General features: G+C 40.4%; 1 protein-coding gene across 1 annotated transcript in view; it reads left to right on the forward strand.

Annotated features, from left to right (window-relative positions):
* The first annotated feature begins 5,827 nt into the window (after positions 1 to 5,827).
* Positions 5,828 to 26,574, forward strand: part of LOC126092320 (endoglucanase A-like) — a 113,126-nt gene continuing 92,379 nt past the window's right edge. Inside the window, exons 1-2 of the mRNA XM_049907852.1 lie at positions 5,828 to 5,951; positions 22,415 to 22,582. Coding sequence (XP_049763809.1) covers positions 5,876 to 5,951; positions 22,415 to 22,582 — 244 coding nt within the window. The 5' untranslated portion in view covers positions 5,828 to 5,875. The remainder of the gene's footprint in view (positions 5,952 to 22,414; positions 22,583 to 26,574) is intronic.

The raw sequence follows: 26,574 nt of genomic DNA on the forward strand, positions 1-26,574 counted from the left end.
TTCCACATATACTCGTCATCTCCAGAGGTAGAAACAGCTATAAGTGAGGAAAGAAATCTTGATATCGATTGAGAATTAATGCCTAAACCTTTCATTTTGGGAGGACGACGGTTCAATCCCGCGTCCGGCCATCCTGATTTAGGTTTTCCGTGATTTCTCTAAATCGCTCCAGGCAAATGCCGGGATGGCTCCTATCAAAGGGCACGGCCGACTTCCTTCCCCGTCCTTCCCTAATCCGATGAGACCGATGACCTCGCTGTCTGGTCTCCAACCAACCAACCTTTCATTTTGTCATTTTCTTCATTCTTACTTCTTTATTACTTTTACGTCACTATTAGTCGCTTCTGGCCTTTCTATTCCCTCGCTGAATGTGCCTTTGTAGGCGTGATTTATCTGTCCTTGATTTTTCAGTACCACGCCTTCGTCAGCTGCCTATGACGTACAAATGACAGATCGCTTTTGTTGCCTAACTTATATCCTCTTTCCCTTAAGAAGCACTGCAACAGGGTGTTTCGCAATGTTTTGACGATTTCAGATTTTAACAACGCGCGTTGACCACAAGACACATTGACGGTGGAGCCGTCTATTAGAAGTGTGGAGTGCCATGTTTCATTTTCTGTCCAGGTCAGTAATCACATTGTACAGCTCAAAGCTACGTCGTGCGTTTTGCGGTGGAGTGCTAATTTCGTTACTGTCTTACGTGAGAAACGTGAAATTTGTACGAATTTCAAGATTCAACAGCAATTTCCAGTTTCTCCTCGTGCGTGAGAAACTTCCATGCAACGGCAAGCGCATCGAATCGGAAAACCAGCCCTCGGAAAACTGTCTGAACTCGCGAGAACATGGAACGCGTACGTAGCAGTTTACAGGCGAACCCTCGTTGTTAGTTGCGAAAACGTGCCCAGTGTTTGCAACAGTTAAAAGATCGAATTTACGATGAAATTTCCAGAATTCCACCAGCAACAACGAAAAATTGGTTCAAAAACATTGTGAAACAATTCGAGTATTGTGTAGCCACGAATGTTCGCCATTTGTCCGATGCAGTGTTTTATAAGAAAATTTAAATAAACGCTGTACTTTGCGCCAAATGTTCAAGTTTGTTTCACGATTACTCTTTGTATTATTCAAATTCTAAGTCGTCAAGACATTGTGAATCACCATGTAGTTGCTTTTGTTGATTATTTTCTAAGCTTGGCTATACGCGTGAAAAAAATTAAACCACGGAAATATAAATGAGTTAAGACTTTGCACTTTACATGGATACATGGATTACAAGAATCGATACCATATTCGCATTGCAGTCGTTGGTTCTGGCCAAAGGCCGCAGTAATATAGCGGAATGGTAATGAGCAGCCTCAGCAGGACACCATGTTGCTGCTGTCGATTTCCTACACTCTCTGGTAATAGTCGTCCTCCTTACACGGGACGTACAATCTGTTAACTAAGAGCTTGGTCGGCATTACACACAGATGATAAAACATATTGACTTCGTTTTTTCACAGCTTTAACAGCGAGAACCTTTGTCCTTCATGCAATGTCCATAAAGCATTAATTTACTTTGTATTCTTGACTGAGATACACAAGACGAGACACGAGTGCAGCTTATGTGTGGCGATTATCAAAGATATTTGATGCAGACTGCCATACGTTATTTCATCGACAAAAATGAAGACTCGGTACTGCCGGAGGACAGTGATCCGTAACAACGCAGAAGGTTTTGCAAGGAATGGAAAAAGGAGGAAAGTATGCAGGTACTACATAGGCCCTCACAGTTGTCTGACATTAATCCTATTAAAAATATACTGTTTTACACGAAAAAAAAATTGCGAGGAAAAAATATCTTCGTGTTGGAACAGCTTTCAACGCTAATTTGACGCATTTGGATGTCTCTTTCACGTGAATATGCGGAAAACATGGTTTCAAGCATACATCGGACATACCAAGCAATTATCGACGCTGCAGGTGACTGGATGAATTATTAATTATAACTGCATTCTTCTTTCGTTCATAGACGATGTATGTATCTGTGTTAGTTTCCTGTCTAATACATCTTTCTACTGATTAATCGACCACGAACTCACTCCACAGACTGTAACACAATCTTCTCACAAGCAATCAACATTCGAACTCGATTTATGAACTGTGTAAGTCTTCCCTTATACACAGAATTTAGATGGTGTCCCTTTAAGCACTTCGTGTGATTGCACTGAAATATCAATAGTGACAATTTTACGATTTCGTATGCTACCTTCATCCACTTGTAATTTCTGTTACTAGCTGTTTGCTATTAATCTTATCAATAACAATGGATCTTCCATCCATCTAATACCAAGGGTGTGGGGGTTCCTTATGTCCATCACAAAAATTAAAAAGAAAAAGATCGTTGATTGTTGTTAACTCATATTAATTAACAACATACTTTTTAAATAGGTGTAGATGAACAGGTAGGGTTCAGAGCCTGAAAATATCCTTTAGCACGGTCTTAGCAATAGCAACAATATCAGAGCATTTTTTATAATTTCTACACCTTTGGGAGTAGTAATTTAATACCATGGATTTCATTAATAGATGTAGACTTTTATTCGCAAGATACTTTTTGAAGAGATACAGATGTGTAAGAAGGTTTCTGAAACAGAAAATATGAATAGGCTATTGCGCTCTGGAAAGTCACATACGGTGCTAACACTCGAAGTTTTGGTTTAAGCTTCACTGAAAAGATTAAAACAGTTACGGAATCTGGTGTAAGAAATAATTAAAAAAGTAAATACATTTTCAAAATTTTAAAATGTATAGTACATGACTAGCTCAAAATATTTTGAAGAAGTGGTAATAAAGTACCCCCCTCCTCTCACACCGCTTGGTATTACGAGGGTAATACGTGTTAAGAATTTTCCTTTGTCATTGAACTGGTAAGTAATACTCGAACTGCTAAAGTGACTGAGAATACAGCGTCGTGGCAAGGAAAGCTGTTTTGTCTCCGATGTATGCGAATTTACCACGAGGTCGAGGAAAGACAATCCACATGAACTGCAGTATAAGCCTCTACTGGTTATGATTTAAATAATTGAGGGGATCCTTTTCTTTGTAGACTCTTTGAACCAGGAATCTCACCTCGCCCTAATGCGACTCATCGATTCCGCAGCTCCAGAGATTCAAAGCCGATGTGAATGATCGTTGCTTCCAACAAGATCCTCTACGTCATTACTGATGTTTCTTTAGACAGACACTGAATCAAGCGTTCCATACATCAAATACGTAGGGGTACAAACTAAGATGCAATAAAAAATGGGATCAACATGTAATAACCAGTGTTTGGGAAAATCTATTGAATTTGGAGTCCTTATCAAATAGACATGATAGCAAACGGCGGGAAAAGCCTAAACACACGCTGATGTAATAACAGATCGATGAAGGACGTACGAATGTGTAACAGACACTCTCGGGGAAGGTAATGGCATTCTGTGTCATAAAAGTGATGTTTCCGGAAGATTCTATTGAATAACTGTAGAGATTCGGTGACGGTTGTGCTGTTACTATCGTATGTATCATGTACATATCATGAGAATATGGTAAAAGAGTTTAAAGACATATATGCAGATATTTTTGTCTCCCTCACTGCTCAAATGGGCGGGAAATTGCTAATATTGGTACGAGAAACCCACTGCCACGCACTATACTATGGGTTGCGGAATATATAACTATGAAGATGTGGAATTTATAATGTATTATTTTCTATATACTTACTGGTATTCCAGGTTTATACTTCAGAGTGTTTTAATACGATGGAAAAATATCTGTAACTTGACCAACGAGAGTCTTATGGCAGCTTCAGTATGTAACAGCTCTACTATATTTTGACATAATATTTTTTCTCGACGATTGTCAAATGTGGCTCAATACTGTTGAAGGGTACTGAGGCGTAGCGCCGTATGACGATCCTGCCTTGGAGGCGATTAAATAAGAGATGTGTCTCAGAGCTGGATAGTGACAGATGGTGGACGCGCACGAAGTTTATGTATCAGCCGATAGAGGACAATGTTGGATAGGGGGACTGTGATTTTCGTTTCGATTGTGCCCACTAGAGTGCACTAAAGTAATAGAATGTTCTTCACAAACCGTTCTAGTATTTTGATAAAGTGTTATTATTTATTTTTGTGTATGTGAAATGTTATAAATGTGTTTTAGACGTATGAAGCGTGAGTGAGGTTTAAGGTTAATATGAAGATAACTGTTTAACGAGTTATGTAGTAGGATTTAGTATGCGAACATTTCGAAGAAGTATGGATATGGACAAAGGGGATTTTTGTAGAATAGATTTTTAAAGAAAGTTTATGGTAAAGAGAAAGTTAATTCAGGTATAAATAACAATAGCAAATAACTTAATGAATAAGCAAAACTTCAGCATATAAGATAACTACGTCGGTAAAAAGAGTAGTCGTGAGGTTTACTATTTTGCGATTGGTTATTGATGAAAAGCGCGGACTGACGCGGGAGAATGTTGTTTTGCTATTGGCTGTTGAGTAAACCGACCAATGGTAAAGCAATACTCTTCGCGCGCCTTTCTCTGCTGGTAGAGAAGACTTAGAGTATTCTAGAAAGGAGTCGGAGCCTAGCCATGAAACAGATCGGACGTGTGTAGTAGTAGTTCCGATGGAAATGATAAGTTGCCGGATCTAGCAGTGTTTCAAACATCGAAAGTGTTGGAAAGTGACGGAATAATTATTCCGATGTGTCTGTAGAAATTTCGGAATTTTTAAGTGAATTTTGTGACGAGAAAAGACATATATTCCGCGTGGCCTATTGAGCAGGTCTGTGGCTGAAAACTGTGTCTGCATTAGGTACCGACAGACTTAATATTTGGCGAGCATTCTCAATAAAAAACAATCAGTATTTTTGTAGCTATTACGTTTTCGGGAAATGCAACACCATAAACTTGCTAACGTGACTGATAGGGATTGTGAGTGACTGTGTTAAGACTAGCACGGGCTTGGTAGTGATACTTGTTCACCTAAGTTTCAGAGTATATTAATTGAGGACAAAATTTCCAACCTTTCATTTCTTGTGAAAACTTTCTCCCGAAACGTAGATTAGTGACTTTAATTGCAGCCTGGTTCACTTCGAAGTACAGCAGGTTTCGCTCGGCTTCCCTTCTGATGAAATGCTGTGACAATGTTCACAGGTTCGTCGTAAAGGGATAGAAAGAACCGCGCCGCCGCAGTACGAAGATGGACGCCTTCGACTCTTCTGCGGAGGGCAAAGTGACAGACGATCGAGGATAATAAAGATCAATCGTGAAGCCTGTCATTGTCAGTTTCCTTCTTTCCGCTGTTGTTCTTTTTCCTTCTCTTATGCTGTGTATTCCAAATTTTTGTATTTGTTATTTCTTTATTTATTTTCAGATGCAGCTTGCTGATATGTTCTTGTAGCAGATATACTTCAAGGTCCGTATTGTAAGGTTAATGTCATGCATGCAGCATATGATGTGTAGATTTGTTCCTTCACCTATCGTATAAACACGAATGATCTGTTCGTGAACTAGAAGTATCGGTAATAGTTTTCATACCTCCTTATTGACAAAGCGTATAAAGTGGTAACTGTTGCTCAGTATGCGAAGGTCACCTTGTCTTTGGCTCGTTAGCTTCACCACACGGTCCATTGTCTCGGCCAGTATGCCGTGCGGGCTTTGATCAGGCACAGTCGGTCGCGTGACGCGCGCGACCGCCGCCATTGGTCTTGTTGTCGCGGCTCGAGCACAAAGGCGTGTCGGCGCGGTCCGCCGCAGACGTCGGCTGTTATCGCAGGTGGCAGGGGCTGCGCGGCAGACCCGCGACACACGGCTACCTGCAGCTATAAATGGCGTGCGGGCCGCCGCAGAATGCCGTGTGCATCCGTCATGGCGTCGCTGCGTTCGATCCTCCTGCTGCTGCTGAGCGCGGCCGTTGCCTGTCTCGGTAAGTGGGGGAGGTACACTGTCAACTGTGAAGTGTGGTAAAAACACGAACCTCTGTAGACTCACCTTAAGGGGACCACACCGTAGTTCAGGTCGAACAAACCGATTTTCGGTTTTCATCATATTTCGATGGATTAAGGATTTAGTTGAGTACTCTGAAAAAGATTTTGCTGAAACCATTTTTATCGAGCATTTAAAGAGCATTTTTCTACCACGTGTGTTTATGTGCCACGCCCACTTTTCTGTCACGCACTTTTCTGCGCATATTTTTGATCTTTATATCCCTTACATTGCACATTAGGGATTTTTGTTTTACTCCTGAGTGTGTTGGCTATCCTTGGAATTTAATGGTCAGTATTATTTTGTTTCTTCTGTTTGTAAACAACACGCTCTCAAACACGCGGTTAGTTTTGTTCAAGTGTGATTGCGAGTAGTTGTTATACTTACGTTTGTAGTGCTTGTTTACAAAATGTGCTCGCCTCTTTCACAGCCATTTATAGAGAAGCTCCTATATCTAACGTCCTCTACTGATGATAAGCCATGTCATGGATTGTGTAGATCAGGAGAAAATTCGTGGTGCAAATCCAATAGGGCTCAGACAATTGGAGAATCTTATTCTCACCAGCATTCTCTTCCTGCTGCTGTTATTACAGCAATTAAACCTATTTTCACAGACCTGGCTCATCCTGATCTTCTAAGGAAATGCCTGCATGGGCAGACACAGAACCCAAATGAATATTTCAACAGCATAATTTGGAACTTCCTTCCTAAAACTGTATTTGTAGCTATGCATACAATGAAACTAGGAGTTCGTGATGCTGTTATTACATTCAGTTGTGGTAATATGGGAAAGTGTTGAGTACTGCAAAAGCTGGGAATTGATCCTGGTGAAAATATGATCACTGAGCTGCAACTTTGCGATAAAATGAGGTTATCCGATGCAGACAGATCTGCTTCTAATTTGGCAAAGAAATCAAGACAAACATTCAGAAAGGTGAAAAAGAATCTGGAAAACGTGCTAGAGGCCAAAGAAGGGCCATCATATGCAGCAGGACTATTTTAATTAACTGTAAGTAACAAATTTCAAAAGTTTCTCCTTGAAAGTCAATTTCCCACAAACTAAAATTTTCAGTACATATGCCCCATTATATCAGACATTATCGTAGATAAATGAATGAAATTTTCAGAGATTCTGAATAACATAAAAAGCCACCTTCGGTACCACATTCATTAATATTCCCCCATTAGGAAGTTCACAAAAAAATATTTTCTGCAGAAAAAAACTTAATATTTTTTGTTAGTAAATTTAAAAAAGTATTTATCAAAAACTATAAAATGGATGAAATAGATTTTATTACAGCTGACTCTATGAGCATCATGTAACATATAGTAAAAATATTAAAGTCCTGCATCAAATAGTTTTTTCAGAAATGGGTCAAATACTTCCCTAAATTAACATGGGTTAGATAGGCAGAGTGTGGTCCCCTTAAAATCTCTTTAAGTTACTGCTACAGCGATTAATCTTCAGAGAAGTTTCTTCGTTAACATGTATTAAAGACTTTTCTAGACTTCCAGAAACATGGTACCTCTACCCTACATCTACATCTGTACTCTGCAGAGGCCGAGGATGCTTCACCTTGTACCACTTACGCCATTCACGTGTGGATGGTGGAAAGGTGAATTCCAGCTGATAGACGGATCAATCGGCCCCGACCGACCGTCGTGTCATCCTTTTCTAACGGCGTCATTGGTATGGGCATGTGGTCACCACCACAACGCTCTCCCGGTCTTTGTCTTGTTTTTTGACTTTAGAGCCGCCACTAATTGGCCGAGTAGCTCGTCAGTTGGCCTCACAAGGCTGAGTGCATCCCGTATCAGTCCTCCCAACAAGGACAAATTCCTCGCAGTACCGAGAATTGAATCCGGATCCCCCACATGGCACTCAGCTGTTTTCGAAAAACATCTGCATCAACCGAGGATCGAGCCCTCGGCCTCCCGCACGCCAACCCAAAACACTATCCACAGCCTTTTTATCTTTTTTTGTCTCCAAAGCACTTATATAAGGCAATCAATTAAAAATAAAAGAAGTCATTTCGGCAAAAACAAAAGGGTGAAATCAGAAAAGCGTATATAAAGGAATATGGCGTTAATTTTAACGTGCCCTCACCCTTTTTCCTCCGTCATTTCTACATCGTGTAGCATTTAAATCCAAACAAGAGTGTCCACAAAAAAGAGGGGTGGGGTTGCAACTCATCCGACTCCTTGTCGATGAAAAACATGATACAGCATATTAAAAAAAAGCTCTCGATAGCGTGGCATCCTGAGCCACGTCCAATGGGCTGTGGCCATATATTGGGAAAAGGACTCGGATCTGCTTCATATCCACTCACCATCACATAGTGGACATAATGTCCAACAAGCCACATGATGGAATTGTTCTTCGATCGCCGGCCGGAGTGGCCGTGCGGTTCTAGGCGCTGCAGTCTGGAACCGAGCGACCGCTACGGTCGCAGGTTCGAATCCTGCCTCGGGCATGGATGTGTGTGATGTCCTTAGGTTATTTAGGTTTAATTAGTTCTAAGTTCTAGGCGCCTGATGACCTCAGAAATTAAATCGCATAGTGCCCAGAGCCATTTGAACCCATTTGTTCTTCGATCGGGGAAAGAAGGTTGAATCGGGACGCACGAGAATCTCCCTCGAGATAGCCGCCTCCGACGTCCTGAGAAGAAAAGCCAGTTGTCGGTGAAGTCATCTCCAATGACCATGACCGCAGGAGATCAACCGATGATGTAATGTATCAGTTTCATGGCAACGATTGCAGCGATCCGTTACACAGAGGCCAATACGAAAAAGTCGCACGTTGGTTGGTACAATATCGTGAACAACTTGGTACGGCGAGGACGCCACTTTCATCGGGAAAATCGAGAGGCTAACGTTAGATCAAACAATCTTCCATTTCGTTTTTGGCGACAGGGCTTGCACAGAGGGAATGCTATGAGGAACTGGCCAGCGGCATAACAGCATTTTTAGGGTGAGATTCGCTTGGGAAAGGATATTTCCTCCTAAATAACGGACTTCAAGAAAAAAATCCTTAACGCGCCTTAATCCTACCAATATCTACTGAAGGTGTTAAACTCGCCGATCGGATACAGTCATGAAGGCCAGCCGTACGTGACTGGGGGGCGCGTAGACATGTTAAAACGGTGCTACGGATGAATAAGGCAGAAGCCTGAACTCGACTGTCAGGGAGGCCCAAATCTCCCAGCAGAAGGGGGCCCACCATTACCTCGTAACACACGCGAAATATAGAGTTGCGCCAGATAAACCAGCCAGTTAAATCATCGCAGGAAATGGAAAGATTTGTGCAATAAAATAAGCCTTACTTACAACGTACGTTTCCATGGCCCGGACCTTACGAAGAAGTGAGAGAGAGGGACGCTCGTGTTCATTGATTGCTCTCTGAATCTTATCCATGACAGACTTCCAGTTTATCGTAGCCATCTTCAGCGGACAACTGTCAATTATGACACTTAACGATCGATAACGGGTGACCTTCAAAGCCCATGGAATTTCAACAGCGTCAAATCCTCGAAAACTGAGTAAGCCACATTTCTGGTCATAACCCGCGCTCCCGTAAGACGACAAAAAGCATCCAAAACTTCCTTCAGCAGTGGTACATCATCAAGGGTACGGAGAAGAACCATGACGTCATCAGCATATGCACGAACGGTAAACCTTTCTCACAACAGCGACCAGCCACCCAAACGAGCAGATACAGATCGTAATAATGGTTCCAGAAAGAGCACGTAGAGCCACATAGGTAATGGACTCCCTTGCAGCACGCCCTGACACACCGCAATGGGGGACGTAAGACAGCCATTTATGTCAATGACGCCCGAATACCAGTAATTAGAGAGATAAACAGCCGTCGTGCAGCATCGTTAAAACCAACAGTCATCAATACTCGCATGAGAAATCCATGATTACCGCGGTCTAACGCATGGTGAAAATCAATGAAAAGCAAAGCGCTTGGCACGGGAATGGTGGAAGCAATAGAAATTAGATCATGACATTAAGCAACGGGAGTCAGGAGAGTACGACCCGGAAGGCAACTTTGATGGCTAGCGATGATGGTAGCCAACAACACCAATATTACGACATTTACCGCTCGCGACACTATTTTATAACCATAGTTGAAGAGGGTTATCGGGTAGACCTGATCCACACGCAAATATCCCGGCATCTTGGGGATCAGGACAATTTTAGCAGTCTTAAAGCTGGGCTGGATAAGACCTCCGTGGAATACTTCATTCACCATAGAAGTTATCGTATCTCCTAACAGAGGCCAAAATCGAATACAAAATTCTTTGAGAAGGCCATCGAAGGCACGCGATTTGTGGGAGGGAGAACGAGCCGCAATATCAAGTATATCACCGCGATAGAGAACAGAGAAAAACTCTTCCTGGAGAGCTGGCATAACTTCAATATCAAGGAGGGAGGTAAAATCAACGAGTTGTGTTATTCATTTCTGAACATTTAAAGCAAGTTGCCAATCGTTCCACCATTTTGTTACAGACATCATTTTTCATCTCATTTACTGCAAATTTGAAGACAATTGTAATAACATTAATAGTTCCATATTAAGATGAAATATTTCCTTTCAGCAAAAAAGTAATAATAATGTATGGAAAAGAAAATAAAGAAAACAAAATAGAAAGTGCAAATTAGTTGACACAAACTAAAGGTATTAAGTGAAATAGTTAGTAATTATGAAAAAGAGGAAGATAGATAATGATAACTACTCGTCACTATCAATGATTTGATGGGAACGTATCGGATTTACATCAAGACTTATCCTTTCGATTTGACATTACGAGTTTTGTACGTAATTTGACTGTATTTCCTTAATTAATTCCATTTATAAGTATTTCTTAAGCAGCAATAGTCAGTACTGCTTACATACCAGTACAAAGTACAGTTTAAAGACGTTTATTATCGTAGTTATTGCTCTCAATACTCGATGGTGCTTTTTAGGAAGAGAGATCTCGAAATGGTGTTATGCATCTATGGCCAGTATTTTCTTTATTTGTAAGCTTTTATGTAGCTGTGTTTGTACATATTTCTATCTCTAATATTATTCTATAAGTGGCAGTCAAATTAATACGAGACAGATGAAAAAAGTAATTAAATTGTTTGTTATTTCAAAAGTAATCGCCGTAGCCGTTAATAGCCTACATCTGTCTCACTGTGATACAATAAGATCAATGTGTTCATGGAAAAATGTTTGCGGTTGCCTAAGGAACCATAATTCTACCCACGACTGCATCTCTTCGTCCGGAGCAAATCAAAGGCGACGAGTGTCTTTCTCCAGAGATCACAAAATACGGAAATCGCTTGCGTAAAGATCAGAACTGAGAGGAGAATAAGTACGGGCTTCGCAGAAAAACATCTGTAACGTTCTCGAAACAGTCTTTGCAGCATGTGGGTGGTCTTCCAGAGAGATAGCTCTAAAGAAGCCTGCCAACCGTAGGAGAACACCCTTCTGCCTTCGCCGCACAGCTCTTATTGTCGTCAGGCGGAGTGTATGCACTCATGCGCTTGACGCAAAGCGTAAAGTGGATTCAAAGATCGCACTTTGGTATGTTCTCATGTGTGTTATTGGAAATCTGTAATCTATGGTGTTTATTTTTGTTACCTTCTGTAGTAGTTCTTCGGCCTTGTCTCTCCTGTACATGGATCTTGAAGGAGAGTAGTTATTTGTAATTCCCAGGTATCTTGTCGTCTGTTCTCGTGCTGTTTCTCTTTTCAATTTTCACCGATATGTTTCTGATCAGTGCTACTTTGAGAAGATAGCAAAAGGGCTTTGCTTCGGATAATCGTTAGTTTACATTGAATACTCCAGTGCTTCATGTGTTTTATCATATCCCTGGCATTTTCCTGTTTCAGGGGTTTTTCTTCTTCTTGTTATCGCTCTCGCGACATCCTCTCGTTCAAGAGATCAAGTGACGGTTTCAGTTCTGTTAACAACCTCATTATATATATATATATATATATATATATATATATATATAATGAGGTTTCGCAGTAAGTATTCTGCTGGGCCTCTCCACTCGTGCTTGCTCGTACCATCATCTTGTCTCAGCGTTGACAAAACCAGTGCGGGTTTGCTTTTTCCTTTCAAAAATTATAAAGTAATCCCCATACGTGCACTTGAAATGGTGTTTCTGCAAAGTGGTCCCAATGTTGTTTCTTTGTCTGAAACGTTTTGTGTCTGTTTTTCGACACTTTAGATGTTTGCAGTCCTTCTTGTCTTCCTCTGGCGTTGTTTTCTCATCGGCAGTATTCTCCAGGTTGCTTTGTTTGTTTTCATGCGGGCTCTTGTGACCACGGTTCTTTCAGTGCTCTTTTTGGTTTATTGTTTCTGTGTGTTATTGCTGATTTTTGTACCGTCAGTAACAGTTCAGTCAGTGCATGGATTTGATAACTCACGCCTCCTGTTACGTTTTGCAGATGATAATCTCACATGATATCACACAGTCTGTCCCAGTCTGCTTTATGGAGTGAGAGTCTGTCATTAGACACATCATCTGCTACGTTACGGATCCGGACCTACATGTAACTGTATTACGTTCAATTTACGTACAGCCTTCATGCACAGTCTAGTCTCCCATTTCTGCCACGGCTTTTTTATTTACGATACTGTTATACGAACCTTGCATCCAGCAGACTCCAGACGCCATATTTGTTTACAAATGTGACAGTATACATGTGATGTGTTACGAAAGTAACCTGTGACCACTGGAGGTACTCTATTTCACTTATTTTATGTTTACCATTAGATATCAGTTTATTTTTTGTCAGAAGAAATCTAAAACCATGTTCTGAAATAGTGTCTTGTTTCTCCACTAGGCAGTGCCATAAGTTCCTCCAAAAATTCGTAACCCAACACACACACAAACGCCATACTAACTAATGTAAATCCACACGATGACGGAGGTTTAAACCTTTGAAACGCGTCGTGGAAATAAATAAAACGGTGACTGGTAACAGTAAACTTGTTGTTTCATTTAATGTCAATAACAGTCACGTTAAAGGCTAATCTAAAGTGTTCGCATTTAAAGTCACGTTAATATCTTTCCACCAAATTCGCCTCAGCTGAACCCAATGGAGCACATGTGAGACCACAAACCCACAAACCACCGGCCTTTAATATACGGGAATTGCGTGACGTGTGTGTATACATTTAGTGCCTCTTATCGCCGAAAGGCACCAAGGATTATCAAATCCATGCTAAGCAGATCCGCTGCTGTATTACATTCAAAACGGAGACCAGCAGTCTATTAAGCAGGTGGCACAATGTTTTGGTTCAGGCACCTCGCGAAATAATCGCGACGACTAAATCAAAGAAACTTGAGGTCGTACGCCGACTTATCGACGGTCTTGGCTCTCAAGTACCTTTCATAACTGCTACAAAGAAAGGAGAATATGATAATGGCACCAGACATACCCTCCTCCACACACCGTAAGCTGTAGATGTAAATGCAATCCATCTGCTCATTTATTGTTGTGTGACAATAATGAACATTCAAAGGGTAGCTCTTTACAGCGCCGAATACATCAGTCCCCAGACCGACATTCTGCAGTTTCCAATTGCGTGAAGGTTTTCCTTTACCTGAGGTGTGTACAGGCGATGGGATGGTTGTCCATTCGCTATATAGGGTCGCACATTAGTTGATAGCACCAAAGAACATATAAAATGTTACATAGTGCCCAAACTTTTAGGACCAATATGAAACAGGCGGTAGAAGATCCCAAAATGAGTATTCTGAGATAAAAAAGCAATTGTCAGTAGCAATATTCCTGGATTACTTGAATAAGCAGGGTATGTAAGCTATAGTTTATGAACCACTAACTTTTAATAATGAACTACCACCTGGTGCGACGACTCTGGTGACGGTATCTAGTAAGCAATACACAATAATTTGTGATGTGTCCACTTTGGTGTTTGCGACTGCTTGCAGCTCACGATTGGTTGCCAAAGACGGAGTATTGTAGGCACAGCTTACATGACTCAGTTCTCAATACATTCATCCACCTCTGAGCATTGTACACGCTGTCAGTGTCATCTTAGGTGGAAGAAAACCGAAATGTACGTTAGTAAAGGCAGCAATACAACCTAGATATTAATACAATTCTGTAAAAGATAAGACAAACTGCAAATTTTCAAAGAATGACTCGATATGTAACGTCCTATTTTGTGCAATAAATGCATTTTTGAATAATGAGAAATTCCTGTCTAAGCTAACTTTGTATGAAATTCTGTAATGTCTTTAATAAGATAGGTGTTCTTCTTGTAAGTAGTGCATTGAAACGACTATTTCCCAGGTTGTTGTTGTTGTGGTCTTCAGTCCAGAGACTGGTTTGATGCAGCTCTCCGTGCTACTCTATCCTGTGCAAGCTTATTCATCTCCCAATACCTACTGCAACCTACATAATCCTGAATCTGTTTAGTGTATTAATCTCTTGGCTCTCTCTACGACTTTTATCCTCCGTACTGCCCTCAAATACAAAATTGGTTGTCCCTGGATGCCTCAGAACATGACCTACCAACTGATCCCTTCTTCTAGTCAAGTTGTGCAACAAATTTCTCTTCTACCCAGTTCTATTCAATACCTCCTCATTAGTTATATGATATACCCAACTAATCTTCAACATTCTCCTGTAGCACCACATTTCGAAAGCTTCTATTCTCTTCTTGTCTAAACTATTTATCGTCTATTAATCACTTCCATAAGTGGCTACACCCCTTACAAATACTTTCAGAAACGACTTCCTGACACTTGAATCTATAATCGATGTTAACAAATTTCTCTACTGCAGAAACGCTTTCCTTGCCATTGCCAGTCTACAAAAAACGGTTCAAATGGCTCTGAGCACTATGGGACTTAACATCTGTGGTCATCAGTACCCTAGAACTTAGAACTACTTAAATCTAACTAACCTAAGGACATCACACACATCCATGCCCGAGGCAGGATTCGAACCTGCGATCGTAGCGGTCACGCGGTTCCAGACTGAAGCGCCTAGAACCGCACGGCCACAGCGGCCGGCGCCAGTCTACATTTTATGTCCTACCTACTTCGATCGTCATCAGTCATTTTGCTCCCCAAATAGCAAAACTCATTTGGTATTGCAAGTGCCTCATTCCCTAATCTAATTCCCTCAGCATCACCCGATTTGATTCGACTACATTCCATCATCCTCGTTTTACTTTTATTGATGTTCCTCTTATATCCTCCATTCAAGACACTGTCCATTCCGTTCAACTGCTCTTCCAGGTCCTTTGCTGTCTCTGACAGAGTTACAATGTCATCGTCGAACCTCAAAGTTTTTATTTCTTCTTCATGGATTTTAATACCTACTCCGAATTTTTCTTTTGTTTTCTTTACTGCTTGCTCAATATACAGATTGAAAAACATCGAGGATAGGCTACAACCCTGTCTCATTCCTTTCCCAACCACTGCTTCCCTTTCGTGCCCTTCGACTCTTATAACTGCCATCTGGTTTCTGTACAAATTGTAAATAGCCTTTCGCTCCCTGTATTTTACCCCTACTACCTTCAGAATTTGAAATACAGTATTCCAGTGAACATTGTCAAAAGCGTTCTCTAAGTCCACAAATGCTAAAAACATATGTTTGACCACCGAGCGGGGTGGCGCAGTGGTTGGCACACTGGACTCGCATTCGGGAGGACGACGGTTCAATCCCGTCTCCGCCCATCCTGATTTAGGTTTTCCGTGATTTCCGTAAATCGTTTCAGGCAAATGCCGGGATGGTTCCTTTGAAAGGGCACGGCCGATTTCCTTCCCAATCCTTCCCTAACCCGAGCTTGCGCTCCGTCTCTAATGACCTCGTTGTCGACGGGACGTTAAACACTAACCACCACCACCATATGTTTGACTTCCTTAATGTATCTTCTAAGATAAGTTGCAGGGTCAGTATTGCTTCACGTGTTCCTACATTTCTACAGAACCTAAACTGATCTTCCTCAAAGTCGGCTTCTAACAGTTCCTCCATTCGTCTGTAAAGGATTCGTGACAGTATTTTGCAGCCGTGACTTATTAAACTGATAGTTCTATAATTTTCACATATGTCAACACCTGCTTTCTTTAGGATTGGAATTACTACATTCTTCTTGAAGTCCGAGGGCATTTCGCCTACCTCATTCATCTTGCTCACCAGATGGTAGAGTTTTGTCAGGGCTGACTCTCCCAAGGCTATCAGTAGTAGCTACTAGGAGTGTTGTCTACTCCCAGGGCCTTGCTCTGTTAAACTCTTCCCACAATATGATATCTCCTATTTCATCTTCATCTATATCCTCATCCATTTCCATAATATTGTCCTAAAGTACATTGCCCTTGTATGGATCCTCTGTATATTCCTTCCACCTTTCTGCTTTCCCTTCTGTGCTTAGAACTAGGTTTCCATCTAAGCTCTTGATATTCATACAAGTGGTTCTCTTTTCTCGAAATATCTCTTTAATTTTCCTGTAATCAATATGTATCTTAACCCTAGTGATATACGCCTCTACATCCTGAGATTTGTCCTCTAGCCATTCCTGCTTAGCCATTTTGTTCTTCCTATTGATCTCATTTTTGAGACGTTTGTATTTTTTTTTTTTTTGCCTGCTTCATTTTCTGAATTTTTATATTTTCTCCTTTCATCAATTAAATTGAATATATCATCTGTTACCCAATAATCGGAGCGTGGAATGTCAGATCACTTAATCGGGCAGGTAGGTTAGAAAATTTAAAAAGGGAGATGGATAGGTTAAAGTTAGATATAGTGGGAATTAGTGAAGTTCAGTGGCAGGAGGAGCAAGACTATTGGTCAGGTGATTACAGGGTTATAAATACAAACAAATAAGGGTAATGCAGGAGTAGGTTTAATAATGAATAAAAAAATAGGAGTGCGGGTTAGCTACTACAAACAGCATAGTGAACGCATTATTGTGGCCAAGATAGACACAAAGCCCATGCCTACTACAGTAGTACAAGTTTACATGCCAACTAGCTCTGCAGATGATGAAGAAATAGATGAAATGTATGACGAGATAAAAGAAATTATTCAGGTAGTGAAGGGAGACGAAAATTTAATAGTGATGGGTGACTGGAATTCGTCAGTAGGAAAAGGGAGAGAAGGAAACATAGTAGGTGAATATGGATTGGGGGGAAGGAATGAAAGAGGAAGCCGCCTTGTAGAATTTTGCATAGAGCATAACTTAATCATAGCTAACACTTGGTTCAAGAATCATGAAAGGAGGCTGTATACATGGAAGAAGCCTGGAGATACTGACAGGTTTCAGATAGATTATATAATGGTAAGACAGAGATTTAGGAACCAGGTTTTAAATTGTAAGACATTTCCAGGGGCAGATGTAGATTCTGACCACAATCTATTGGTTATGAACTGCAGATTGAAACTGAAGAAACTGCAAAAAGGTGGGAATTTAAGGAGATGGGACCTGGATAAACTGACTAAACCAGAGGTTGTACAGAGTTTCAGGGAGAGCATAAAGGAACAATTGACAGGAATGGGGGAAAGAAATACAGTAGAAGAAGAATGGGTAGCTCTGAGGGATGAAGTGGTGAAGGCAGCAGACGATCAAGTAGGTAAAAAGACGTGGGCTAACAGAAATCCTTGGGTAACAGAAGAAATATTGAATTTAATTGATGAAAGGAGAAAATATAAAAATGCAGTAAATGAAGCAGGCAAAAAGGAATACAAACGTCTCAAAAATGAAATTGACAGGAAGTGCAAAATGGCTAAGCAGGGATGGCTAGAGGACAAATGTAAGGATGTAGAGGCTTGTCTCACTAGGGGTAAGATAGATACTGCCTACAGGAAAATTAAAGAGACCTTTGGAGATAAGAGAACCACTTGTATGAGTAACAAGAGCTCAGATGGCAACCCAGTTCTAAGCAAAGAAGGGAAAGCAGAAAGGTTGAAGGAGTATATAGAGGGCTTATACAAGGGCGAGGTACTTGAGGACAATATTATGGAAATGGAAGAGGATGTAGATGAAGATGAAATGGGAGATAAGATACTGCGTGAAGAGTTTGACAGAGCACTGAAAGACCTGAGTCAAAACAAGGCCCCGGGAGTAGACAACATTCCATTTGAACTACTGATGGCCTCGGGAGAGCCAGTCATGACAAAACTCTACCATCTGGTGAGCAGGATGTATGAGACAGGCGAAATACCCTCAGACTTTAAGAAGAATATAATAATTCCAATCCCAAAGAAAGCAGGTGTTGACAGATGTGAAAGTTACCGAACTATCAGTTTAATAAGTCACAGCTGCAAAATACTAACGCGAATTCTTTACAGACGAATGGAAAAACTGGTAGAAGCCGACCTCGGGGAAGATCAGTTTGGATTCCGTAGAAATGTTGGAACACGTGAGGCAATACTGACCTTACGACTTATCTTGGAAGAAAGATTAAGAAAAGGCAAACCTACGTTTCTAGCATTTGTAGACTTAGAGAAAGCTTTTGACAATGTTGACTGGAATACTCTCTTTCAAATTCTGAAGGTGGCAGGGGTAAAATACAGGGAGCGAAAGGCTATTTACAGTTTGTACAGAAACCAGATGGCAGTTATAAGAGTCGAGGGGCATGAAAGGGAAGCAGTGGTTGGGAAGGGAGTGAGACAGGGTTGTAGCCTCTCCCCGATGTTATTCAATCTGTATATTGAGCAAGCAGTAAAGAAAACAAATTAAAAATTCGGAGTAGGTATTAAAATTCATGGAGAAGAAATAAAAACTTTGAGGTTCGCCGATGACATTGTAATTCTATCAGAGACAGCAAAGGACTTGGAAGAGCAGTTGAACGGAATGGACAGTGTCTTGAAAGGAGGATATAAGATGAACATCAACAAAAGCAAAACGAGGATAATGGAATGTAGTCAAATTAAGTCGGGTGATGCTGAGGGAATTAGATTAGGAAATGAGACACTTAAAGTAGTAAAGGAGTTTTGCTATTTAGGGAGTAAAATAACCGATGATGGTCGAAGTAGAGAGGATATAAAATGTAGACTGGCAATGGCAAGGAAAGCGTTTCTCAAGAAGAGAAATTTGTTAACATCGAATATAGATTTAGGTGTCAGGAAGTCGTTTCTGAAAGTATTTGTATGGAGTGTAGCCATGTATGGAAGTGAGACATGGACGATAACTAGTTTGGACAAGAAGAGAATAGAAGCTTTCGAAATGCGGTGCTACAGAAGAATGCTGAAGATAAGGTGGGTAGATCACGTAACTAATGAGGAGGTATTGAATAGGATTGGGGAGAAGAGAAGTTTGTGGCACAACTTGACTAGAAGAAGGGATCGGTTGGTAGGACATGTTCTGAGGCATCAAGGGATCACAAATTTAGCTTTGGAGGGCAGCGTGGAGGGTAAAAATCGTAGAGGGAGACCAAGAGATCAATACACTAAGCAGATTCAGAAGGATGTAGGTTGCAGTAGGTACTGGGAGATGAAGAAGCTTGCACAGGATAGAGTAGCATGGAGAGCTGCATCAAACCAGTCTCAGGACTGAAGACCACAACAACAACCCAATAATTTCTACTAGCTATCGTCTTTTTACCTACTTGATGTGCTGCCTTTACTATTTGATCTCTCAAAGCTACCCATGTATTTCTTTCCCCCATTCTTGTCAATCGTCCCCAATGCTCTCCCTGAAACTCTCTGCACCCCCTGGTTCTGTCACTTTATCCAAGTCCCATCTCCTTAAATTCCCACCTTTTTGCAGTTTCTTCAGTTTCAATCTGCAGTTCATAACCAATAGATTGTGGTCAGAATCTACATCTGTCCCTGGAAATGTCTTACAATTTAAAACCTGGTTCCTAAATCTCTGACTTACCATTATATAATCTATCTGAAACTTTCCAATATCTCCAGGCCTCTTCCATGTATACAAGCTTCTTTCATGATTCTTGAACCAATTGTTAGCTATGATTAAGCTATGCTCTGTGCAAAATTCCACCAGGCGGCTTCCTCTCTCATTCGTTACCCCCATTCCATATTCTCCTACTACGTTTGGTTCTCTTTCTTTTCCTACCATCGAATTCCAGTCACCCATGACTATTAAATTTTCATTTCCTATCACTATCTGAATAATTTCTTTTATCTCATCGTACAATTCATCCATCTCTTCCTCATCTGCAGAGCTAGTTGGCATATAAACTTGTGGTAGGTGTGGGCTTCATGTCTATCTAGGCTACAATAATGCGATAGCTATGCTGTTCGTAGTAGCTTATTCGCTTTCCTACTCTTTATTCATTATTAAACCTACTCCTGCATTACCGTTATTTGATTTTGTACTTATAACCCTGTACCCGTCTAACCAGAAGTCTTGATTCTCCTGCCACCAAACTTTATTGATTCCCACTATATCCAACTTTAACCTGTTCATTTCCTTTTTTAAATTTTCTAACCTACCTGCCCGATTAAGGGATCTGACGTTCCGATCCGTAGAACGCCAGTTTTCTTTCTCCTGTCAACGACGTTCTACAGAGCAGTCCCCTGTCGGAGATCCTAATGGGGGTTTATTTTACCTCCGGAATATTTTACCCAAGAGGACGACATCATCATTTAACTATACAGTAAAGTTGCATGCCGTTGGGAAAAATTACGGCTGTAGTTTCCCCTTGCTTTCAGCCACTTGCAGTACCAGCCCAGCAAGGCCGTTTTGGTTAGTGTTACAAGGACGGATCAGTCAATCATCCAGACTGTTGCCCAGCAACTACTGTTAAGGCTGCTGCCCCTCTTCAGGAACTACATGTTTGTCTGGCCTCTCAACAGATGCCCCTCCGTTGTGGTTACACCTATGGTGCGGCTATCTGTATCGCTGAGGCACGCAAGCCTCCCCACCTACGGCAAGGTCCATGGTTCATGGGGGGGGGGGGAGGAAGTGAGGTATTTTTTTGAGTATAGCTAAGTCCAGGAGGTAACTTTTGATGTGTGTTATCTTCATTCACTGATCGGCGTAATTTGTGATTTTGTTGTTCTTATTTTGTATACAATAGGCAGCTGAGTATAAACAATTAGACTGCAGTAATTCTTAATTTTAGAAAAGTGACTTTATAGGGCACATTTTGTTGTAAGATGTATTATGACTGCTGCAACACATGTGACAGGTCTATTTTATTTCTCAAAACTTTCACCTTCCCCCAAGAGCTTCTACATAAGTATCCATTCCAATGTGGACATTAAATAACATACAAGAACATTTAAATAAGACCTAAGTAACATGGTATCTCTCACACATACTTGGAGTTCTCTGAATAAATATTTGGATTCTGATTACACAATATAAAGAGTTCTGTGTTCAGTTAGATTCTAGGTGTTCAATAATCAATTTAAATAATATAATATTTATGTCAATGTTACACAAGTTAAAAAGTCACTTACTGTTTCAACTTACTTTACAGCTAATTTATCATCTTCAAACCAATTTGTTGTTATTCTAAGTTTCGTTTACATAAATCCATCAGCTACTTTCCAGTTCGAATTTCCAATTTTAATTATTGTGATGGACTCAGCACAATGAAAAGATTTGCACAGCATTATGTAGAATAGTTATTTTACATGAATTGTACGTAAAAAGAGAGCAATAAAATAGGCATAAGAGATACAACTTGAAATTTACCTTCTGCCTTCATTAATAAGATATTATTCTGTTAGGGCTAAGATCTAACTTTCTAATGTCAGAAAAACATAGATTATACTGGACTCGCATTTGGGGAGGACGATGGTTCAATACCGCGTCCGGCCATCCTGATTTAGGTTTTCCATGATTTCCCTAAATCGCTCGAGGCAAATGCCGGGATGGTTCCTTTGAAAGGGCACGGCCGACTTCCTTCCCTGTCCTTCCCTAATACGATGAGACCGATGACCTCGCTGTTTGGTCTCTTCCCCCAAACAATCCAATCCAATCCAAAACACAGATTATAAATAAGAATTCATAATGGCAAAGACGCAAATCCATTGAATGACAAACAAATTTTATTCAGAGTAACAGAGTGTTACTGAAACTTTATTTTCAAAAGATTTCACTGTTTATGATTTTGCCCTAAAATCGTATTGAGAATCAGACAAGATGCTATTTCACGTTTGAAGTGCATGCAGTATTCTATGCCATAGTTTAAATCCACTTCTTGCCAGCTTCGTTATGTAAAAGGTGCAGGGGAAAATGATGTAATATTTTAGCAACTGAGAAACAACTCGAAAAATTCCCTTGTGTTAGAATACAAATTGTTTTTAATATATTGTGTGTTACTTTCTGACATCAATTACACATGACATGAAAGTTCTACTTTTGTAAATTAACTTAGAATCCGAATGCAGCAGAGGCACTTTCCACTTGATATTGGTTTAATGGACACAAGTTATATCTTCTTCCAGGTGGGACCTATGACTATGCGGAAGTGATTCAGAAGTCGTTGCTGTTCTACCAGGCGGAGCGCACAGGCAAATTATCAGGAATGGATCCTTCTTTGTACTGGAGGAAGGACTCCTGCCTCGATGACAAAGGCCAGAATGGAGAGGATCTCACTGGTGGATACTTTGACGGTGAGTCACTTTTATTTGCATGATTAATGGGCTAAATACACTTTTATTTTTTTAGTTAATGAGAAGGTCATAAAAATGAAAGAATTATTGACAAAAACTGCAGATGAAAACTAGAAGTAGAACTCTTTTTTCCATTTGCAGAGAACGTTCTACTTGTTGATGTATCAGAACACTCATCAAGGATCATATGAGAGTTTTCCACTGTTGGAATTCTTCTAACGTAATGCAGCTTTCCCACTATGTTTAAGTTAGGAATCCGAGGCTCAGGCTAGTGCACATTTTTAGATTAACTGATGCTAATGCTCTTCCTTGTCCAAGTAAACGAATGGTGCAAATTAGAGTTTTATTCCATTATAAATCTCTCTCAATCAATAAGCTATTTATTCAAAGAAACAGATTAATTAATTAAAATAAAACCAATACCATCCTCTGTAAGGGTGTTAGTGTTGTTATAGCTATCAAGTAAGATGATAACATGACACCATTAGGTTCTGATACCACAACAATCAGAAAATAAATCTGGAAAACCTCTGAAACTTTATTTTGGAAGTTCATTTGTCTGTTTGTGTCAAATAGATTATATTTGATGTATAGTTTCTAGATTATTTTTTAATTACCTAACCACCACAAGTATGAACGTTTCATCTGATTTGATTCCAAACACAAATAAAAGACGACTTTGTTTATAGGTGTAGTTCAGCAGCTGTGATGTGTATTCTTTCCATCAAAATAAAAATCATTCGACAGCTCCACAAAAATTTTGTTAATTCACTATACCGGTTTCGACAGATTAATCTGTCATCTTCAGGAGTTTGATACAGGTATAAACCATGGGTAAGCCGAAGTTAGAGAAGTACTGGATCATGAAGTCGTCTTTTGTCACAGAGACAAAAACGATAATGTGAATTTCATAAAATTTATGTGCAGCTGAAGACTGATATTCGTTTTGGTGTGAAGAACAAATAGAACAGTGACACAATTTCCACCAAAGGACTTCTTCACTGACAGATTAGTCGTGCAGCTGAATAACGTTCTTCATTTACCAAGCAGTTGGCAGAAGCCCTCAGAGAATGACGATTTATCCATGTGGTCAGCAGAGCACTCTTTCTCCCACCTCACCATGCTGCTCAGCATTTGTTCTGGCTGCAAGGCTACTTGGGAATCACCATTCATTTCCTATTGCGTTTTATGAGAATTGTTAGTTCGTGTAACAGCATGACCTTCATTGTAAAACTTTTCTTGACCGTGTAGAAAATTATACCAAAGTTTTGGAGTAAGTAAATTAAGATTGTTGTTGTTGTGGTCTTCAGTCCTCAGACTGGTTTGATGCAGCTCTCCATGCTACTCTATCCTGTGCAAGCTTCTTCATCTCCCAGTATCTACTGCAACCTACATCCTTCTGAATCTGCTTAGTGTATTCATCTCTTGGTCTCCCTCTACGATTTTTACCCTCCACACTGCCCTCCAAAGCTAAATTTGTGATCCCTTGATGCCTCAAAACATGTCCTACCAACCGATCCCTTCTTCTAGTCAAGTTGTGCCACAAACTTCTCTTCTCCCCAATCCTATTCAATACCTCCTCATTAGTTACGTGATCTACCCACCTTATCTTCAGCATTCTTCTGTAGCACCACATTTCGAAAGCTTCTATTCTCTTCTTGTCCAAACTAGTTATCGTCTATGTTTCACTTCCATACATGGCTACACTCCATACAAATACTTTCAGAAACGACTTCCTGACACTTAAATCTATACTCGATGTTAACAAAGTCCTCTTCTTGAGAAACGCTTTCCTTGCCATTGCCAGTCTACATTTTATATCCTCTCTACTTCGACCATCATCGGTTATTTTACTCCCTAAATAGCAAAACTCCTTTACTACTTTAAGTGTCTCATTTCCTAATCTAATTCCCTCAGCATCACCCGACTTAATTTGACTACATTCCATTATCCTCGTTTTGCTTTTGTTGATGTTCATCTTATATCCTCCTTTCAAGACACTGTCCTTTCCGTTCGACTGCTCTTCCAAATCCTTTGTTGTCTCTGACAGAATTACAATGTCATCGGCGAACCTCAAAGTTTTTATTTCTTCTCCATGAATTTTAATACCTATTCCGAATTTTTCTTTTGTTTCCTTTACTGCTTCCTCAATATACAGATTGAATAACATCGGGGAGAGGCTACAACCCTGTCTTACTCCTTTCCCAACCACTGCTTCCCTTTCATGCCCCTCGACTCTTATAACTGCCATCTGGTTTCTGTACAAACTGTAAATAGCCTTTCGCTCCCTGTATTTTACCCCTGCCACCTTCAGAATTTGAAAGAGAGTATTCCAGTTAACATTCTCAAAAGCTTTCTCTAAGTCTACAAATGCTAGAAATGTAGGTTTACCTTTTCTTAATCTTTCTTCTAAGATAAGTCGTAAGGTCAGTATTGCCTCACGTGTTCCAACATTTCTACGGAATCCAAACTGATCTTCCCCGAGGTTGGCTTCTACCAGTTTTTCCATTCGTCTGTAAAGAATTCGCGTTAGTATTTTGCAGCTGTGACTTATTAAATTGATAGTTCGGTAATTTTCACATCTGTCAACACCTGCTTTCTTTGGGATTGGAATTATTATATTCTTCTTGAAGTCTGAGGGTATTTCGCCTGTCTCATACATCCTGCTCACCAGATGGTAGAGTTTTGTCATGACTGGCTCTCCCGAGGCCATCAGTAGTTCAAATGGAATGTTGTCTACTCCCGGGGCCTTGTTTCGACTCAGGTCTTTCAGTGCTCTGTCAAACTCTTCACGCAGTATTTTATCTCCCATTTCGTCTTCATCTACATCCTCTTCCATTTCCATAATATTGTCCTCAAGTACATCGCCCTTGTATAAACCCTCTATATACTCCTTCCACCTTTCTGCCTTCCCTTCTTTGCTTAGAACTGGGTTGCCATCTGAGCTCTTGATATTCATACATGTGGTTCTCTTCTCTCCAAAGGTCTCTTTAATTTTCCTGTAGGCAGTATCTATCTTACCCCTAGTGAGACAAGCCTCTACATCCTTACATTTGTCCTCTAGCCATCCCTGCTTAGCCATTTTGCACTTCCTGTCGATCTCATTTTTGACACGTTTGTATTCCTTTTTGCCTGCTTCATTTACTGCATTTTTATATTTTCTCCTTTCATCAATTAAATTCAATATTTCTTCTGTTACCCAAGGATTTCTACTAGCCCTCGTCTTTTTACCTACTTGATCCTCTGCTGCCTTCACTACTTCATCCCTCAGAGCTACCCATTCTTCTTCTACTGTATTTCTTTCCCCCATTCCTGTCAATTGTCCCCTTATGCTCTCCCTGAAACTCTCTACAACCTCTGGTTCTTTCAGTTTATCCAGGTCCCATCTCCTTAAATTCCCACCTTTTTGCAGTTTCTTCAGTTTCAATCTGCAGTTCATAACCAATAGATTGTGGTCAGAATCCACATCTGCCCCAGGAAATGTCTTACAATTTAAAACCTGGTTCCTAAATCTCTGTCTTACCATTATATAATCTCTCTGATACCTTTTAGTATCTCCAGGATTCTTCCAGGTATACAACCTTCTTTTATGATTCTTGAACCAAGTGTTGGCTATGATTAAGTAATGCTCTGCGCAAAATTCTACAAGGCGGCTTCCTCTTTCATTCCTTCCCCCCAATCCATATTCACCTACTACGTTTCCTTCTCTCCCTTTTCCTACTGACGAATTCCAGTCACCCATGACTATTAAATTTTCGTCTCCCTTCACTACCAGAATAATTTCTTTTATCTCGTCATACATTTCATCTATTTCTTCGTCATCTGCAGAGGTAGTTGATTAGATTAGATTAGATTAGATTTACTTTCATTCCAATTGATCCGTAGTGAGGAGGTCCTCCAGGATGTGGAACATGTCAGAAAAACAACAATACATGACAAATATTTACAACTAAAACAAATAAGCTAATGTACCATTCCACAGGTCCCAAGTG

The sequence above is a fragment of the Schistocerca cancellata genome, chromosome 7 (genome assembly GCF_023864275.1).
Source record: "Schistocerca cancellata isolate TAMUIC-IGC-003103 chromosome 7, iqSchCanc2.1, whole genome shotgun sequence".
Taxonomy (NCBI): Eukaryota; Metazoa; Arthropoda; class Insecta; order Orthoptera; family Acrididae; genus Schistocerca; species Schistocerca cancellata.